Source organism: Salmo salar, chromosome 18, assembly GCF_965601325.2.
Source record: "Salmo salar chromosome 18, fSalSal1, whole genome shotgun sequence".
Lineage (NCBI taxonomy): Eukaryota > Metazoa > Chordata > Actinopteri > Salmoniformes > Salmonidae > Salmo > Salmo salar.
This window is the reverse complement of record NC_138308.1, coordinates 19,137,822-19,158,236: the sequence shown is the minus strand read 5'-3', so window position 1 is coordinate 19,158,236 and position 20,415 is coordinate 19,137,822. Positions and strand designations below refer to the sequence as shown.

Here is a 20,415-nt window from a genome sequence, read left to right as displayed (position 1 = left end):
CATGGACACAGCACAGTCCGGACTCTGAGCATGGACACAGCACAGTCCGGACTCTGAGCATGGACACAGCACAGTCCGGACTCTGAGCATGGACACAGCACAGTCCGGACTCTGAGCATGGACACAGCACAGTCCGGACTCTGAGCATGGACACAGCACAGTCCGGACTCTGAGCATGGACACAGCACAGTCCGGACTCTGAGCATGAAGAGCAATTATGGGTGGTTGGTTCCAGCATCTCCAACTACTGCTGTTACCAACCCCAGCCTGCCTTCTCTCTCTCAGCCCCTCCCCTCCCTCCATCTGCTCTCCACCCCTCTCCTCCTTCCCTCCATTCCTCCATCCTCCCTCCTTGCTTCCTCTTTCCTTCCCCGCTCCCCTTCCTTTCCCATCCCTGTCTCTCCCTCCCTGCCTGTATTCTGTTCATGTAGGACACACACAACACATCTGCACTGCTTGCACATGGAAGGAATCCAGACACACAATGAAAGAATCCACATGAATCCACACTTTCCTACTGGTTGCCTATGGTTGGTTTGTGCTACTGGTTTGAGCTGTGGTTCACACACCCACCATCACACAGCCATACATTAGACAGCCTTGATCTGCTTTCCCTCCACTATCAACCAGGATTCTGGCGTGCTCTTCTATCTCCAGTATGTCAATTCAGAAAATGTGATTACAGATCTCCATGACCTGGGATTTGTGTTATCCCCAGCTTTTCCTCCAACGACCCTTTTTCCTTCTGAATATTCTGGAAAAACAGTCGGAGAGAAGGTGTTCTCCCACCTGTCGGTTATTAGTCTTTCAATCTGTCCCCCCCCCCCTCTCTCTCTTCCCTGGCCAGTCTGTGTTCAGTAAAATAACCCCCCTCTCTCTCTCTTCCCTGGCCAGGTCTGTGTTCAGTAAAATAACCCCCCCCCCCTCTCTCTCTTCCCTGGCCAGTCTGTGTTCAGTAAAATAACCCCCCCTCTCTCTCTCTCTCTCTCTCTCTCTCTCTCTCTCTTCCTTGGCCAGGTCTGTGTTCAGTAAAATAATCCCCCTCTCTCTCTCTTCCCTGGCCAGGTCTGTGTTCAGTAAAATAACCCCCCTCTCTCTCTCTTCCCTGGCCAGGTCTGTGTTCAGTAAAATAACCCCCCTCTCTCTCTCTTCCCTGGCCAGGTCTGTGTTCAGTAAAATAACCCCCCTCTCTCTCTTCCCTGGCCAGGTCTGTGTTCAGTAAAATAACCCCCCTCTCTCTCTTCCCTGGCCAGGTCTGTGTTCAGTAAAATAACCCCCCTCTCTCTCTCTTCCCTGGCCAGGTCTGTGTTCAGTAAAATAACCCCCCTCTCTCTCTCTTCCCTGGCCAGGTCTGTGTTCAGTAAAATAACCCCCCTCTCTCTCTTCCCTGGCCAGGTCTGTGTTCAGTAAAATAACCCCCCTCTCTCTCTTCCCTGCCCAGGTCTGTGTTCAGTAAAATAACCCCCCTCTCTCTCTCTTCCCTGGCCAGGTCTGTGTTCAGTAAAATAACCCCCCTCTCTCTCTCTTCCCTGGCCAGGTCTGTGTTCAGTAAAATAACCCCCCTCTCTCTCTTCCCTGGCCAGGTCTGTGTTCAGTAAAATAACCCCCCTCTCTCTCTTCCCTGGCCAGGTCTGTGTTCAGTAAAATAACCCCCCTCTCTCTCTCTTCCCTGGCCAGGTCTGTGTTCAGTAAAATAACCCCCCTCTCTCTCTTCCCTGGTCAGGTCTGTGTTCAGTAAAATAAGCCCCTCCATACACATACAGACGTATTACGTGCACACACATACACACAAAACCTTCTGCTCAGTAGGATTGTCGGCTGCAGATGGTGTATCAGAGGGGGGTAGTGTGTGGTGTGTGTGTGTGTGTTCTGCCAGATTCGGGCAGGCTGGAACACACGCTGCTAAGTATTTGTGGGTCTGAATGTAGAAGTATATGAATACTGACACGGTGGGAAAAGGCTGTTGAATGGAAATGCCACTTCTAATTCACAGCTTTGTGGAGAATCAACAGAGGGAAATATAACACGGATACTGGTGTTAGAGTGGGAGTCTAGCCATACACAGATCTGTGTGTTGTATGTGCCTGACTGTGTCCGCTGTGAGGACATGTACAGTCCCTGCTGATTTTCTTCCACTACCATCTCTTTATTCCCTCCACATTGACCAGACACACAGACACACACCCCTCCCTCCCTCTCCTACTCTTATATCACTCTGATCCAGAAGGCAGTCAGACTGAAACACACATCTAACGTTAGGAAAACGGTTATTTTTGGGCCACATGCAAATGCCTGGGTATTTATAGCACACTGATACATATTGCAACGCTCCAGAGCCGCCTGCTTGTCACCTTCATCTGTCTCGGCCCTAGTATAGTGAAAATTGACCGTGTGTGTGTGTGCGCGCGCAGACAGTAAAAGGTCATGCTCATTAATAGTACACATTTGTGTGTTTAATCACCTCTGTCTGTCTGTGTCGGACTCGTCTGTTTGTACGAGGCCATGTGTACAGGTGTGTAAGTATGAGTCACTGCTTTTCTACTTCGTTCCCCCCTCTTTTCTCCTGCTCCCTCGTTCCCCAGTCAGAGAGACTGCAGAGAGACGGGGAGAGCAGCGCCGCCTGCTAAGCAGCCGAATGCCACAACACACAGAGCCCTTCCTGTGGCGCGTGTGTACATGAGCGTAAAAGCTCCGTTATCGCGCAACTTCCCTCCTGTCTCGCCTTATTCAGGAACTGACTCTCTCCCTCTCCGTCACTCCTCTCATTTCCCCCGACCTCTCCCCTTTCCCTCTCTTCCTCATTGCAGCCTCTCTCTATCTTAGCCCTCCCTACACACATACACGTTTTCATATTTTACGCCACCTTTTCTCCATCCCCAGCCATTAGACTTAACGGGTGTCTGTGTGGGTAGGGATGTTTTGCGTATTTAAGCCCGGACACTCGTGGAGATTGGCCTATATGGATAGGGCCAAATGGAAACTTTTCTAACAGAAGAACTATATGCATGACCATGGTAGCAATTGAAGGAGAACACTTTGGAGATGATGGGTTAATTATCAGGCCAAAGGTGAGGACACCACAGTTCACCTGACACAAGACCGAATCCAAACATCACACTGTTGATTTGATGTGCGTTTTACATGTACTGTACTTTTCACAGCATTTTAACATTTTTCTTCAATAATGAAATCTGAAAATACTCTGGATACATTCAGTAACATCATACAAATGTTGATTGACATTTTGGAGCAGGTGCCAGATAAGAAAAGCGATTAGCAGGGTTTGAGTGAGAGAACTAACTGGTCTCTCCAAGTGGTCACACACCTTTCAATGTACCTTCTTACTCTAGGAAAGGACCTTAACTAAAAGGTGCTTTTTTTTTGTATTTTTTTTTTTTTTAGCTCTCCTAGCTTTTCCGTTGAGGAACTGAAGCAAGCACACTTGTATTATTTAGTTTGGAACACAGCCCTGCACCCTCACCTTCACACAATGACTGTTGTTTTTTTACGCAAATCGTTATCTATCGCAATCTGGGTCAGGTGGGGATCATTTGAAAGCGTATTCTATTGCCAAGATGGCTAGCTAAGTTCTAAAATACGATCTTACAGTGTCAGGCTTTCCAAAGGCACTGGCGACAAACAGATTTGTCATTTTGGTGCGCGTAGAATTGAGTCATGAGTGCATTCATGTACTTGTTCCGCGGCAAATTTTCTTCACAATACGACAAACAGGCTCATTGTGTTCAGGACAACCCAGGACGTAACGCATGTCATCCTGGTAACTGGATCAAATATTAGCGATCGTAAACGTTGATACTGTAAATTACATGAGTTTGCAAATATGGAAACGTGAAGTGCACATTTGGACTCATGGGTGTGTGGATTGCTTGTATGATATCAAAGCGGTATTTATTATAGTCCTCAACGTCTCATCTTTCAGAACACATCCACTCGATTTACAGCATTTCCCTCACTCAGAAAACAAATGGGTGATGGCATTGGGGGTAACTTCTTGTCACGTGCGGTGCTCAAGTTGATAAATGCTGTCAGTCAAAACCATTACAGCGCCGTGGAGCACAGAGCCTGAGCTCTGACGTCATGTATAGCGTGTTGCTGTACCGACAACGCGTTCCAATTTTAAGCGCTTATCAATGACAAAATCTGCCGTTTTCAACATGTATATGCGACGACGGGGGCTGTGACAACGGTTGAAAGGTTTTTTATAAAGGGTGTGTGTGTCTTCTCAGCCTCGTTCTCGCTCTATTCATCTCTCTCTTCTGCACCAGTCTAATTCATATCATCCATCTCACTTAAGGTGACAGCACCTCTTCTCTTCCTTTTACTTGTGTCTCTCTCGCTCTCTCGCTTTTTTTAAGCGCTGCCTGTCAGTCGTACTACCTCTACGTTGTGAGTGTATGCATGCATGTATGCGTGTTTGTGCATTCTGCTCATGCAGGTTGGCTTCACTAAATCAATTTGGCCACAGATCTATCTCACAAACACACACACACATTCTCTCTGTTCCTATGTGATGTTCTGTCCCTCCAGGCGGTCTCCAGTGCAGCCCCAGGCGCCCCAGCAGTAGCGGCGTCCGCGGGGGGATCAGGGGGTGCTGCTGGCCCCCAGGCTAATCTGGACCTCTTCAGTGAGAAGAACAGTAGCAGCACCAAGACGGAGGAGGGGGCCAAGAAACCCCTCTCCAAGGACTCCATCCTCTCTCTCTACAGCAACACCACGGTCAGCCCACAGCCTGCTGCCCCAGGTAATGCTACGTACATACATACAGTTGAAGTAGGAAGTTTACATACACTTAGGTTGGAGTCATTAAAACTTGTTTTTCCACCACTCCACAAATTTCTTGTTAACAAACTATAGTTTTGGCAAGTTGTCAGGACATCTACTTTGTGCATGACACAAGTCATTTTTCCATTAATTATTTACAGACAGATTATTTCACTTATAATTTACTTTATCACAATTCCAGTGGGTCAGAAGTTTACATACACTAAGTTGACTGTGCCTTTTAAACAGCTTGGAAAATTCCAGAAAATGATGTCATGGCTTTCGAAGCTTCTGATAGGCTAAGTGACATAATTTGAGTCAATTGGATGTGTACCTGTGGATGTATTTCATGGCCTACCTTCAAACTCAGTGCCTCTTTGCTTGACATGGGAAAATCAAAAGAAATCAGCCAAGACCTCAGGAAAAATAATTGTAGACCTCCACAAGTCTGGTTCATCCTTGGGAGCAATTTCCAAATGCCTGAAGGTACCATGTTCATCTGTACAAACAATAGTACGCAAGTATAAACACCATGGGACCACGCAGCTATCATACAGCTCAGGAAGGAGACACGTTCTGTCTCCTAGAGATGAATGTACTTTGGGGCGAAAAGTGCAAATCAATCTCAGAACAACAGCAAAGGACCTTGTGAACATTCTGGAGGAACCAGGTACAAAAGTATCTATATCCACAGTAAAACGAGTCCTATATATCAACATAAACTGAAAGGCCACTCAGTAAGGAAGAAGACACTGCTCCAAAACCGCCATAAAAGTCAGACTACGGTTGCAACTGCACATGGGGACAAAGATCGTACTATTTGGAGAAATGTTCTCTGGTCTGATGAAACAAAAATAGAATTGTTTGGCCATAATGACCATCGTTATGTTTGGAGGAAATAGGGGGAGGCTTGCAAGCCAAAGAACACCATCCCAACTGTGAAGCACGGGGATGGCAGCATCATATTGTGGGGGTGCTTTGCTGCAGGAGGGACTGGTGCACTTCACAAATGGCATCATGATGGAGGAAAATTATGTGGATATATTGACGCAACATCTCAAGACATCAGTCAGGAAGTTAAAGCTTGGTTACAAATGGGTCTTCCAAATGGACAATGACCCCAAGCATACTTCCAAAGTTGTGGCAAAATGGCTTAAGGACAACAAAGTCAAGGTATTGGAGTGGCCATCACAAAGCCCTGACCTCAATCCTATAGAAAATGTGTAGGCAGAACTGAAAAGGCGTGTGTGAGCAAGGAGGCCTACAAACCTGACTCAGTTACACCAGCTCTGTCAGGAGGAATCGGCCAAAATTCACCAAACCTATTATGGGAAGCTTGTGGAAGGTTACCCAAAACGTTTGACTCAAGTTAAACAATTAAAAGGCAATGCTACCAAATACTAATTGAGTGAATGTAAACTTCTGACCCACTGGGAATGTGATGAAAGAAATAAAAGCTGAAATAAATCATTTTCTCTACTATTATTCTCACATTTCACATTCTTAAAATAAAGTGGTGATCCTTAAACAGGGAATTTTTACTTGGATTAAGTGTCAGAAATTGTAAAAAACTGAGTTTAAATGTATTTGGCTAAGGTGTATATAAACTTCCGACTTCAGCTGTAGCTGAGTGAACCTATTCTTTATGTAGCGTTGCTGCAGGAGAAATCTAGTGGAGGTAACCTTGAGAATGTATTTCCTCTGCTGATATTAAGTGTCGACCCAAATGCTTTCTCCTCTCTCTCTCTCTCTCTCTCTCTCTCTCTCTCTCTCTCTCTCTCTCTCTCTCTCTCTCTCTGTCTCTCTGTCTCTCTGTGTGTGTGTGTCCTCTCCTCCAGCTGCTGCTATGTATATGGGCCAGCCTCCGATGCAGCAGTTCCCCAGCCAGCCCTCCGGACAGCCTAACTTCCAGACTTACCCAGGAGTGGGCGGAGCTATGCCACCCACAACCATGACGGGCGGTGTTATGCCCCAGGGAGGAGGAGCCATGATGGGGCAGAACTCTGGCATGATGGTCGGTATGGCGATGCCCAACGGCAGTTACATGGGTATGCAGCAAGGCATGATGGGGCCTCCGGGCGGAGCTATGCCAGCGGGGGCGGGGACTCCCCAGATGTACGCCGCCATGCAGCAACAACAGCAGGGCCAGTGGAATGTGAACCAGGTAATACATACACACAGTGGGGGATCATGGGTGAAATTCTCTACTCATTCCCCCCTCTGTGTGTGTCTCTGTAGCCTGACTCGACCTCTGTGTGTGTGTGAGCATTGTCATTTTCCTGACGACTGCAGGAGGTTAATGAGAGATCATAAATCACTGTGCTCCCACTGACAACACATCAAACACACACACGCTCTGCCTCGGTGCAGTACATGATATGGTCGTGTGTGTACTGTAATGGGTTCAGGGCGTGCTGTTGGGCTTTTAACCTATGGGTGGGGGTTGGGAATGATGGTTGGTGGGGTGGGGTGGCTACTCAAAAGTGCTCTCGAATCATTAGGCTTGTCTGGGCTACACACACAAATACACACACATCTCAGACAAGCCGATAATTCTACTGCTGCAAGGGCATTTCTAATGGATTAGATAGCCAAGACTGGACCGTGGCAGGGGAGGCAGAGGAGAAATGGGCAAGGGGGATGGGAGGGAGATGGACTGACTGAGGGCTAAAGAGATGAGAGGAGGGTATACTCTCTCCGGTCCTTTACACATGCAGTAAGGAAATAATGTCCGCTGTGTTAAAGGGATACTTTGGGATTTTTTTCAAATCTACTTCCCCGGAGTCCAATGAGCTCGTGGATCCCATTTTTATGTCTCTGCGTGCAGTTTGAAGGAAGTTGCTAACTAGTGTTACTCGTAAACTTCCAGTCATCTGATAGCAAGCCAGTAAATACCCATTTCCAGTCATTGCGCTAATGCTAATTAGCATAGGCTCACGGAACTACCTCTAAATTACTTCATACTGGACACAGAGACATAAAAATGGTATCCACAAGTTCATCGGACTCTGGGGAAGGTAGATAAAGGGCCTCATTATCAAACTCCCGAAGCATCCCTTTAAGCTGGTGTTGCTGTCATTCTAGAATTGTCTAAATGGTTTGTCCAACCCTCTAACCGTCTCTATTTTCTCTGTCCTCCCCCACTCTTTCTCTCTTTCTTTGCCTCTCTCACACACCATGTCTCTCTATCTCTTATCTCTCTCAGATGACCCAGCAGATATCGGGCATCGCCATGAGTGGTGGTGTGGCAGCGCCACCCGGCTTTGTCCAACCAGGTGCTCCCATGGGTGGGGGGGTGGGTCCACCCTCGGGCCAGACCCTCAGTACCCAGCTGTGGAAGTGAGGGAGGGGAGGGGGGAGAATGGAAGAGGGAGGCAGAACAACCATGTCCCCCCAAATCTCCTCCTTTACCCTCACTCACCAACTGCAAAACAGGAAACAACGCACATGGGGCAATCTATGGACTGCTCCACTGTTCTCCCTCCTCCCCGTTTATCATTCCTTTAGAGACCCCTCTCTCCCTCTGTGTGCTGAGGGTCAAAGGGCAAGGGGGCGGAGTTTCGGGTGAAAACAGACTGGCAGCTTTGTGTTCATCTTTTTACTTGGGACTTTTACGTTCTTCTTCTTTAGACCTTTTTTTTCTTTTGTTAAAAAAAAAACATATTGGCAAAAGAGAAAAGCTGCTGGACCAATAATACAAGCGTCTAATAATAATAATATATCATTACCAAAACCAATAGTGAGTAAATAGATATTTAAATGGAGAGATATGGATAACATGTTGGTGATCACCCCCCCCCCCATCAATATCATGTGTGTATATTATACTGTACTCCCCTCTGGGCATTCAGAGCTCCTGTAGCAAGACATTGTATGATCCAGTACTGTATGTGTGTAAGATATAGACCCCCCCCCCCAGTGGGGTTGTGTTCTGCCGTCTTACTGTGGTGTTTTGTTGTGTGCAGAACAAGAAGAAGCACAGTTCTGTCTGATTGACACTATAAAGCCAAGCTGTACTGGGCTGGCCTGGTTACGCATCCACCATAGTTGCTAGAAATGACAGTGAAAACACCATATTATCTGAGCCAGCACAGTATGGTTCGGGGTGGCCATTTAGTGTAAATCAGGCATTAGTTTGAGGCAAATAAACCTGGATGACAGTCGGTGGGGCAGGGAGCTTACATGGAATGGGAGAGGGAGGGGACCAGAATACGACGAAGAAAGAGATGACAGTGATGACATAAATCTCCAGATGATTCAGGAAGTGTGTTGACATTGGGAGCCTAATGGAGCTGTCAGGGATTGGAACAGTTGGCTTAACATCACGTGTGCTTACTTCCTGGCCTCTATGATGACATAATCTCTGTCTAATCCTGCTTTATGTCAATTTATAGATTCTATAGTGGGGAAAGAAGGTGAAGAAATACTGCAGGGGGAAATAGGTGGTGCACTAGGAGCTAACAAACAATAGATCAAACACAGACATTCCGAGTGTAGTTCTAAGTTGGAGATTCTATCCACATACAGGGTCCCTGCCATGTAATAACAAGAGAACACACTCTCTCACACACACACACACACACACACAAGCGAATTCATACACACAGCGTGTCCTCCAGGTTTATTTCTAGTGGTGTTTACATTTTCTGGTGCCTAGTACAGAGAGAAATGTTATTTCCGTGCATTAAACAGTCAATAGCCATAAACTATTGTGACCATTTTCTGTCCAATGACTCTTTTATTGTAAAGCTGTTTATTCTTTTTCCTGCTTTTACAAGAGGGTCATTTGGAATAAAAGTTGTACTCCTGGAGTTTGCCTCTGTGGTCCAGTGTGTCACAGACCCACAGACACTCGAGGACAAGATAACCAACCGGAATGTTAGCCGTGCGTAGCGGGTTGGCCGTCCGGTCGCCGCTGACCACAGAACATCAGAAGAGATTTTCTGTTCATTTCCCGACAATTGTGCATGTCGTTAGTCGACACCCAGCAGGTGATCTACTACTCACGGCCCATGTTGTCGTTGGTATGTCGTTACAGACACACACACATATTGTTCAGTTTCATACTCACCGATCTGGTACACACACAAACTCAGCAAAAAAAGAAACGTCCTCTCACTGTCAACTGCGTTTATTTTCAGCAAACTTAACATGTATGAACATAACAAGATTCAACAACTGAGACATAAACTGAACAAGTTCCACAGACATGTGACTAACAAAATAATGTGTCCCTGAACAAAGGGGAGGTCAAATTCAAAAGAAACAGTCAGTATCTGGTGTGGCCACCAGCTGCATTAAGTACTGCAGTGCATCTCCGCCTCATGGACTGCACCAGATTTACCAGTTCTTGCTGTGAGATGTTACCCCACTCTTCCACCAAGGCACCTGCAAGTTCCCGGACATTTCTGGGGGGAATGGCCCTAGCCCTCATCCTCCGATCCAACAGGTCCCAGACGTGCTTAATGGGCTTGAGATCCGGGCTCTTCGCTGGCCATGGCAGAACACTGACATTCCTGTCTTGCAGGAAATTATGCCCAGAACAAGCAGTATGGCTGGTGGCATTGTCATGCTGGAGGGTCATGCATCAGGATGAGCCTGCAGGAAAGGTACCATATGAGGGAGGAGGATGTCTTCCCTGTAATGCACAGCGTTGAGATTGCCTGCAATGACAACAAGCTCAGTCCGATGATGCTGTGACAAACCGCCCCAGGCCACAACGGACCCTCCACCTCCAAATCGCTTCAGAGTACAGGCCTCGGTGTAACTCTCCTTCAACGATAAATGCGAATCCGACCATCACCCCTGGTGAGACAAAACCGCGACTCGTCTGTGAAGAGCACTTTTTGCCAGTCCTGTCTGGTCCAGCGACGGTGGGTTTGTGCCCATAGGCGACGTTGTTGCCGGTGATGTCTGGTGAGGACCTGCCTTACAACAGACAGACAAGCCCTCAGTCCAGCCCCTCTCAGCCTATTGCGGACAGTCTGAGCACTGATGGATGGATTGTGCGTTCCTGGTGTAACTCGGGCAGTTGTTGCCATCCTGTACCTGTCCCGCAGGTGTGATGTTCGGATGTACCGATCCTGTGCAGGCGTTGTTACATGTGGTCTGCCACTGCGAGGAAGATCAGCTGTCCATCCTGTCTCCCTGTAGCGCTGTCTTCGGTGTCTCACAGTACGAACATTGCAATTTATTTCCCTGGCCACATCTGCAGTCCTCATGCCTCCTTGCAGCATGCCTAAGACACATTCACGCAGATGAGCAGGGAACCTGGGCATCTTTCTTTTGGTGTTTTTCAGAGTCAGTAGAAAGGCCTCTTTAGTGTCCTAAGTTTTCATAACTGACCTTAATTGTCTACCGTCTGTAAGCCGTTAGTGTCTTAACGACCGTTCCACAGGTGCATGTTCATTAATTGTTTATGGTTCATTGAACAAGCATGGGAAACAGTGTTTAAACCCTTTACAATGAAGATCTGTGAAGTTATTTGGATTTTTAATAATTATCTTTGAAAGACAGGGTCCTGAAAAGGGGATTTTTTTGTTTGTTGTTGCTGTGTTTACATACACACGTACATACAGACAGTCTTGTTTAGCCTGTATACTTCATAGGAATTCACTTTTTATAAGGGACTGGTCCACATTGCAGTACAAGAGCAGAGTCCCCTGGGAAAGCAATGGTCACCCCAGTGCATTATGGTCCCCTTTGAGGTCTGGGATCTCATTGAGCCATTCACAACATTCAGGCAGCAGTTCCCATCCATGCAATTGGTCCAAAGTCCTGTCCATCATAGTGTAATCCATATCAAGGTTATGGTCAAGCAAGGTGATGTCAGTAGTGTAGTTCAAGAAATTACTGTCAGTCTGTCTGACCAATGGGCTTGCTTATTCCTCCTTGGTTATCCCACCCCTTAGACTTCGATAACCACACTGTCCTGTCGATGTCTGGGCTCGTTGCCCAGATTCACCTTCTCTGTACGAGTGTGCCACACCAACACCTGAAAGAAGGGGAGAGAGGGTTAGTGTGTGTGTTCTCTGATGAGCACACACCAGATAGATGCATAACTTCCACTATATCACTGAGCCAACCATGTGAAATGGAATGGTGCCTTTGTTAAAATATTCAAGAAAAAGCTCTTTGTGACAGAAAGGGAGGGAGTGGATCAGACCGAATAGACTGCTAGTTCTACCTTTTACTGTAGTACATGGAAAGTGCCTCACTTCTATTTCCAACCCAGTAATTTGTGTTCACACACATACACAGTGATGGATGGTTGGTGTGCAGTGCCATCCGTTCCCGCCTCCACTCAGGTGGAACATGTCCTTTCCTGCACACGGGGCTGCTAATTGGGCCGTTTTGCATATCTAACGAGACAAATGCTGCAGCCAGCGAAGCAGGCATAGGTTTGTGTTCATTCTATTGTTCCTCTCCTAAATCCCTTCCCTCTTATTTCTCCTCTTCCCTTCTCTCCATATATATATATTCTAGTCTGGTCTGTAGTGCCGATTTGAGGTAGTATCTAAGGTAGAACCCACCTGTAATAAAATGGGAGGGTGAGCTAGAATCTAGTTAGAGCCCATCTGTAATAAAATGGGAGGTTGAGGTAGAATCTAGTTTGAACCCATCTGTAATAAAATGGGAGAGGTAAAATCTAATTACAACCCATCTGTAATAAAATGGGAGAGGTAAAATCTAATTACAACCCATCTGTAATAAAATGGGAGACGTTGTGATAGAATCTAGTTAAAACCCATCTGTAATAAAATGGGAGGGTGAGCTCGAATCTAGTTAGAGCCCATCTGTAATAAAATGGGAGAGGTTGTGATAGAATCTAGTTAGAGCCCATCTGTAATAAAATGGGAGGTTGAGGTAGAATCTAGTTAGAACCCATCTGTAATAAAATGGGAGGTTGAGGTATAATCTAGTTAGAACCCATCTGTAATAAAATGGGAGGTTGAGGTATAATCTAGTTAGAACCCATCTGTAATAAAATGGGAGAGGTTGAGGTATAATCTAGTTAGAACCCATCTGTAAAAAAAATGGGAGAGGTTGAGGTAGAATCTAGTTAGAACCCATCTGTAATAAAATGGGAGAGGTTGAGGTAGAATCTAGTTAGAACCCATCAGTAATAAAATGGGAGGTTGAGGTAGAATCTAGTTAGAACCCATCTGTAATAAAATGGGAGGTTGAGGTAGAATCTAGTTAGAACCCATCTGTAATAAAATGGGAGAGGTTGAGGGAGATTTGGGGGGGTTAAAGGCAGTCCAATCTCTTGGCACCAAAGGTGCTGAGTTGGCAGTGTGCAGAGCACCCTGTGCCAGTGTGTCTAGTAGTTAAAAGACAGTCTGACTCCATGGCAGTAAATCTCCTGTCTGCTCTCTCTCTCTCTCCTTCCAAATTGGATTCTCCTTTGTCTGTCTAAAATGTTTTCTCATCTTTCTCTCTCCTTCATTCTAATTTTATTCCCTATCTCTATTTCTTTCTCTTCTCTCTGTCTTGTTCCATCTCTCCTTTAACCCTCCCTTCTTCCTTCTCATCTCTTGTCTCCACTCACTCCCAAGTTTTTAGCAGTTTGAGCATTTATTTCCAAGGATAAAGTTAGATAAGTTTTGTATTTCCTCCCTAATGCTTAAAGGAGCAATCCGCAGTTTCTACATCTATTTGGACTTAAAAATGAATGACATCACATTGGGCAAAAACTGGTTGGATCAACGTTGTTTCCTCATCATTTCAACCCAAACAAATCAATGTGATGTTGTTGACTCAATGTGGAAAACTGATTGGATTTGCAAAAAGTAATAATGTAACGGCATTTCGTCTTTTTTTGTTTTTTACCCAGCTTTTAACCTAAATCCAATGATATGGTGACATTTGTTGTTCATTCCACATTGAATTCACGTTAGTGGACAACTCAACCAAATGTAAATCAAAACTGGATTCTGAACTGAGGTCTGTGCCCAGTGGTATTTACCCATTGATTCTTGAAGAATATAACTTAGAAATGCTCCATGAGCTTAGTTCAACTGTCACACCCCATCATAACGCAGAATGTAAGCTTGTTTGACTCCAATGTTTGTAAACAAAGTACATATAATCTCAAAACATGGCTAAAACTATCCATTTTATATTATGCTTGGTTAGCTGTGTCTATGAATTTGAGAGTGGTTACATTTCTCCAGCCCTCTCCCTCAGCTTTTTACTGAAACGGGCGGGGAAAACACTTTGTTTCAATTGAGAATTTCCCCTTTAAGGTTAGCATGTGGGGCAGGTAAGCTGACCCTAGATCTGTGCCTAAAGGCAACTTTTACCTGGGTTCCAGTTCAACGTTTGCTACGTTGCATGATGGTCTGTACAAAATGACACGTTTCCCCAAAACGGAGTGCACCGTTATGTCGTACTGCAATGCTGGGTTGTTATTAGTGATGTCACGTACTGCTGGCGATATGACCGTGGTGGGTGATAATTGATGATGTCACATCCTGCTAATGGTATGTATTAATATCAGCCTGCAGCGGCCCCATTAAACTAATGGGCTGATAATGATGATGACTAACAGTGTCATGAGCTGTACAGGAGAGGAGGGAGGTAGCCTAACTGATGAAGAGGGGACACACAGATGCTATTTTAGGAGATGGCGCTTCATCACAAATAAAACAAATCTCACTGTCATGCCAACTTGTTGTTTTGACCAATTAGCAAGTCTTTGGAGTCTGATATGGCGTTAGAGGTCAGGGATTAATGGGGTTGCCACAATGATGGGCTACTCACCCTAGTGCAGTTGTTGGCTTTGGGCTCCAGCTCCCCCACCTTGGTGATCTGTTTCAGGAAGTCAGACTCCTGCATGCCAGGCTGGGAACCCCGACGCTTGAACAACGCCCGTGGGCTCCCCAGGACCACTTGGAGGTTCACTGCAAAACCTGGAGAAAAGGAAGAGGTTCATATGCCTGGTCCGATGATTATGTCTCACACATCACATGTCAATCTTGGGATCAATTAATTCCTTGCTTTAATCATCCTGGAAGTGACTACATACAGATCATTGATGACCTCGAACTATGGTGCAACTGACCGGAGATCAGATATATCTCAACTGTGCGGCAGAGTGTGTGCACGTGGGTGTGTTTGCTGTTCATGACTATGCATTGAGAATGCCAGACAGTATCACAGGAAGATCCCACTACAGTATCTCATATTACTCTCCTTATCTCAGTTACAGTATATGCGATACCACTGGGTATGGGGTGTGCTGATGGCTGCATGGAATAGCATATTACGTTTACTCGCCTCTCCACGTTTCTAGCACACTGTTTTCTAGGCCATAACTCTACTCTCATGGGTATCCTTCTACTCCACTGAGAGGTTGTGTGTGCGTGTTGCGTGTGAGAGTGTGTTGTGTATTTCCTGCATTTTGAGTCAAAGAAGGTCGCCAGTTTAACACGCACACATACACACACACACATAGTGTGTCTGAGTTAGTCCACTGAGATCTTCCTATTGGGTCAGTCCTATCAGGCATATTACTGAGCAGTGAGTGATACTGCAGTGAAGGCCCAGAAGCTGTACCCCAGGTATGATAGATAGGTATGAAAGCAATTATAAGATATACATCTCTTAACCTGCAGCTAAGGTGGTATGAAGATTAGTGCATCTGTTAGCAATGCCTGTCTGTCAGTGCAGTTTCTGTCTCAATAGTTTCATCCAGCTTCCTTTCCTGGCTTCTTTTCCTTGTCCTTTTCTTTATGGTTCTGTTTCTATGCATTGTATGTACTGTACGTGTTAGAAACTATACAAAGAACTCCCTTTCATCTTATATTGCGCAAGTGAACAGCAAACCTGGTTTCTAAAACAAACAACAAATGCCTCTCCCCCATGTGACCTACTTGTTGTGTGTATGTACAGGAGGTTGGTGGCATCTTAATTGGGGAGGATGGGCTTGTGGTAATGACTGGAGTGGAATGGTAACAAACACATCAAGCACATGGTTTCCAGGTGTTTGATGCCATTCCATTTGCTCTGTTCCAGACATTATTATGAGTCGTCCTCCCTTCAGCAGCCTCCACTGACTGACATGTACTGTATGTGTATCTGATAGATGCACACACACTACATGTTAATGTTTTTAAATGTATGTCAATTGTAAAGTTTTTTTTATCTGTAATGTATTTTTCGTTATGTGCCGGACCCCAGTAAGACTAGTTGTCGCTAATGGGGATCCTAATAAATGAAGTCAAGCATATCTTTGTCTGTTGAATTGTCACTGATATGGCATGATACAATGGTGGAAACCTTTGGAAAGGAGGCAAAGGAGGGATAGACATTTTAGAATACTGTGACACAGCCGGTTACTTCTTGTTTTATGAGTGAGGCTTATGACCATTGGTCAAGAAAATGATTAATATTAGCAATAGCATGAGTCATTAAAGACTAAGTGTTAGCATGCACCATCCCTCTCTTTTTTTGTCCCACTGACTCGTTCTAGCGTAAATACTAAACACATTCATGTTGCCCTCTCAAAATCCTCTTCAGGTGAGAGCTCCACTCCAAGACAATGACGGACAGAGCTTTGCATGTATGTGTGTTGGTGCATGTGTGTGGGCTGAGATATACAGAACTGGTGTGTGTGTGTGGCGCTCGCGTGTGTGTGCCTGCACCAGAAGAATACTAAACCATCTCCTCTTTCTCTGGCCCAATTGTGGCCCAGTAAATGAGATCGAGCAGCGATGGGACGGATTAATTGGCCAACTTGGCTGCTAACAATAGCCTCCAATACCACAATACAAGTTATTAAGGTAAAAGCTGCAATTTACACACTGCTCACCATTGCCCATTCTACATCAGATGAATAGTGATTAAAGGGGGTTTTTGTGGGCAAAAAAAATGTGATTGCAGGTTTGATTGGTGAATATAATATATGTACACTACCGTTCAAAAGTTTGGGGTCACTTAGAAATGTCCTTGTTTTTGAAAGAAAAGTACATTTTTTTGTCCATTAAAATAGAATCAAATTGATCAGAAATACAGTGTAGACATTTTTATGGAATATCTACATAGGCGTACAGAGGCCCATTATCAGCAACAATCACTCCTGTGTTCCAATGGCACGTTGTGTTAGCTAATCCAAGTTGATCATTTTTAAAGGTTAATTGATCATTAGAAAACCCTTTTGAAATTATGTTAGCACAGCTGAAAACTGTTGTACTAATTAAAGAAGCAATAAAACTGGCCTTCTTTAGACTAGTTGAGTATCTAGAGCATCAGCATTTGTGGGTTCGATTACAGGCTCAAAATGGCCAGAAACAAAGTACTTTCTTCTGTAACTTGTCAGTCTATTCTTGCGCTGAGAAATGAAGGCTATTCCATGTGAGAAATTGCCAAGAAACTGAAGATCTCATACAAAGCTGTGTACTACTCCCTTCACAGAACAGCGCAAACTGTCTCTAACCAGAATAGAAAGAGGAGTGGGAGGCCCCGGTGCACAACTAAGCAAAAGGACAAGTACATTAGAGTGTCTAGTATGAGAAACAGATGCCTCACAAGTCCGCAACTGGCAGCTTCATTAAATTGTACCCACAAAACACCAGTGTCAATGTCAACAGTGAAGAGGCAACTCCGGGATGCTGGCCTTCTAGGCAGAGTTGCAAAGAAAAAGCCATATCTCAGACCGGCCAATAAAATTAAAAGATTAAGATGTTCAAAAGAACACAGACACTGGACAGAGGAACTCTGCCTAGAAGGCCAGCATCCCGGAGTCGCCTCTTCACTGTTAACGTTGAGACTGGTGTTTTGCGGGTAGTATTTAATGAAGCTGCCAGTTGAGGACTTGTGAGGCATCTGTTTCTCAAACTAGACAATAAGGCAGGTCTTTACCTAGCAAAGACTTATAGATGACCTGGAGCCAGTGGGTTTGGCGACGAATATGAAGCGATGACCAGCCAACGAGAGCATACAGGTCGCAGTGGTGGATAGTATACGGGGCTCTGGTGACAAAACATATGGCACTGTGATAGACTGCATCCAATTTGCTGAGTAGAGTGTTGGAGGCTATTTTGTATTTGACATTGCCGAAGTCAAGGATAGGTAGGATAGTCAGTTTTACTAGGGTATGTTTGGCAGCATGAATAAAGGATGCTTTGTTGCAAAATAGGAAGCCGATTCTGGATTTAATTTTGGATTGGAGATGCTTAATATGAGTCTGGAAGGAGAGTTTACAGTCTAACCAGACATCTAGGTATTTGTAGTTGTCCACATATTCTAAGTCAGAACCATCCAGAGTAGTGACGCTGGACGGGTGGGCAGGTGTGGGCAGCGATCGGTTGAAGAGCATGCATTTACTTTTATTTGCATTTAAGAGCAGTTGGAGGCCACGGAAGGAGAGTTGTATGGCATTGAAGCTCTTCTGAAGGTTAGTTAACACAGTGTCCAAAGAAGGGCCAGAAGTATACAGAATGGTGTCGTCTGCGTAGAGGTGGATCAGAGGATCACCAGCAGCAAGAGCGACATCATTGATGTATACAGAGAAAAGAGTCGGCCTGAGAATTAAACCCTGTGGCACCCCCATAGAGACTGCCAGAGGTCCGGACAACAGACCCTCCTATTTGACACACTGAACTCTGTCTGAGAAGTAGTTGGTGAACCAGGCGAGGCAGTCATTTGAGAAACCAAGGCTATTGAGTCTGCCGATAAGAATGTGATGATTGACAGAGTCGAAAGCCTTGGCCAGGTCGATGAATACAGCTGCACAGTATTGTCTCTTATCGATGGCGGTTATGATATCATTTAGGACCTTGACCGTGGCTGAGGTGCACCCGTGACCAGCTCCGAAACCAGATTGCATAGGTACGGTGGGTACGGTGGGATTCTAAATGGTCAGTGATCTGTTTGTTAACTTGGCTTTCGAAGATGTTAGAAAGGCAGGGTAGGATAGATGTACTGTAGGTCTGTAACAGTTTGGGTCCAGAGTTTCACCCGCTTTGAAGAGGGGGATGACCGCGGCAGCTTTCCATTCTTTGGGGATCTCAGACGATATGAAAGACAGGTTGAATAGGCTAGTAATAGGGGTTGCAACAATTGCAGCAGATCATTTTATAAAGCGAGGGTCCAGATTGTCTAGCCTGGCTGATTTGTAGGGGTCCAGATTTTGCAGCTCTTTCAGAACATCAGCTATCTGGATTTGGGTGCAGGAGAAATGGGGGAGGCTTGGGCAAGTTGCTGTGGGAGGGTGCAGGGCTGTTGACCGGGGTAGGGGTAGCCAGGTGGAAAGCATGGACAGCCGTAGAGAAATGCTTCTTGAAATTCTCCATTATCGTGGATTTATCGGTGGTGACAGTGTTTCCTAGCCTCAGTGCAGTGGGCAGCTCGGAGGAGGTGCTCTTATTCTCCATGGACTTTACAGTGTCCCAGAACTTTTGGGAGTTTGTGCTACAGGATGCAAATTTCTGTTTGAAAAAGCTAGCCTTTGTGTTTATTGGTGCCTAACTTCCTTGAAAAGTTGCATATCGCGGGGGCTGTTTGATGCTAATGCAGTACGCCATAGGATGCTTTTGTGCTGGTCAAGGGCAGTCAGGTTTGGAGTGAACCAAGGGCTATATCTGTTCCTGGTTCTCCATTTTTTGAATGGGGCATGCTTATTTAAGATGGTGATGAAGGCACTTTTAAAGAATAACCACTCATCCTCTACTGACGGAATGAGGTCAATATCCTTCCAGGATACCCGGGCCAGGTCAATTAGGAAGGCCTGCTCGCTGAAGTGTTTAGGGAGCGTTTGACAGTGATGAGGGGTGGTCATTTGACCGCAGACCCATTATGGACGCAGGCAATGAGGCAGTGATCGCTGAGATCCTGGTTGAAGACAGCAGAGGTGTATTTGGAGGGCAGGTTGGTTAGGATGATATCTTTGAGGGTGCCCATGTTTACGAATTTGGGGTTGTATCTATCTGGTAGGTTCATTGATAATTTGTGTGAGATTGAGGGCATCTAGCTTAGATTGTAGGACGGCCGGGGTGTTAAGCATGTCCCAGTTTAGGTCACCTAACAGCATGAGCTCTGAAGATAGATGGGGAGCAATCAATTCACATACAGTGCCTTGCGAAAGTATTCGGCCCCCTTGAACTTTTCGACCTTTTGCCACATTTCAGGCTTCAAACATAAAGATATAAAACTGTAATTTTTTGTGAAGAATCAACAACATGGTGGGAAACAATCATGAAGTGGAACGAAATTTATTGGATATTTCTAACTTTTTTAACAAATAAAAAACGGAAAAATTGGGCGTGCAAAATTATTCAGCCCCCTTAAGTTAATACTTTGTAGCGCCACCTTTTGCTGTGATTACAGCTGTAAGTCGCTTGGGGTATGTCTCTATCAGTTTTGCACATCGAGAGACTGACATTTTTGCCCATTCCTCCTTGCAAAACAGCTCGAGCTCAGTGAGGTTGGATGGAGAGCGTTTGTGAACAGCAGTTTTCAGTTCTTTCCACAGATTCTCGATTGGATTCAGGTCTGGACTTTGACTTGGCCATTCTAACACCTGGATATGTTTATTTGTGAACCATTCCATTGTAGATTTTGCTTTATGTTTTGGATCATTGTCTTGTTGGAAGACAAATCTCCGTCCCAGTCTCAGGTCTTTTGCAGACT

At 45.3% G+C, this 20,415-nt stretch overlaps 2 protein-coding genes across 6 annotated transcripts in view; one reads left to right on the top strand and one right to left on the bottom strand.

Moving 5' to 3' along the window:
• Positions 1-9,502, top strand: part of LOC106576989 (stromal membrane-associated protein 1) — a 46,965-nt gene extending 37,463 nt beyond the window's left edge. For all 5 annotated transcript variants that reach the window (XM_082964769.1, XM_014154607.3, XM_082964772.1 and 2 more), the window contains 3 exons: positions 4,549-4,762; positions 6,621-6,946; positions 7,988-9,502. In XM_082964769.1, coding sequence (XP_082820895.1) covers positions 4,549-4,762; positions 6,621-6,946; positions 7,988-8,125 — 678 coding nt within the window. In that variant the 3' untranslated portion in view covers positions 8,126-9,502. The remainder of the gene's footprint in view (positions 1-4,548; positions 4,763-6,620; positions 6,947-7,987) is intronic.
• Positions 9,503-11,599: 2,097 nt separating this feature from the next.
• Positions 11,600-20,415, bottom strand: part of LOC106576988 (galactosylgalactosylxylosylprotein 3-beta-glucuronosyltransferase 2-like) — a 49,013-nt gene continuing 40,197 nt past the window's right edge. Inside the window, exons 3-4 of the mRNA XM_014154606.3 lie at positions 14,548-14,696; positions 11,600-11,776 (exon numbers count right to left, since the gene is read on the bottom strand). Of these exons, the coding sequence (XP_014010081.1) occupies positions 11,690-11,776; positions 14,548-14,696 (236 nt within the window). The 3' untranslated portion in view covers positions 11,600-11,689. The remainder of the gene's footprint in view (positions 11,777-14,547; positions 14,697-20,415) is intronic.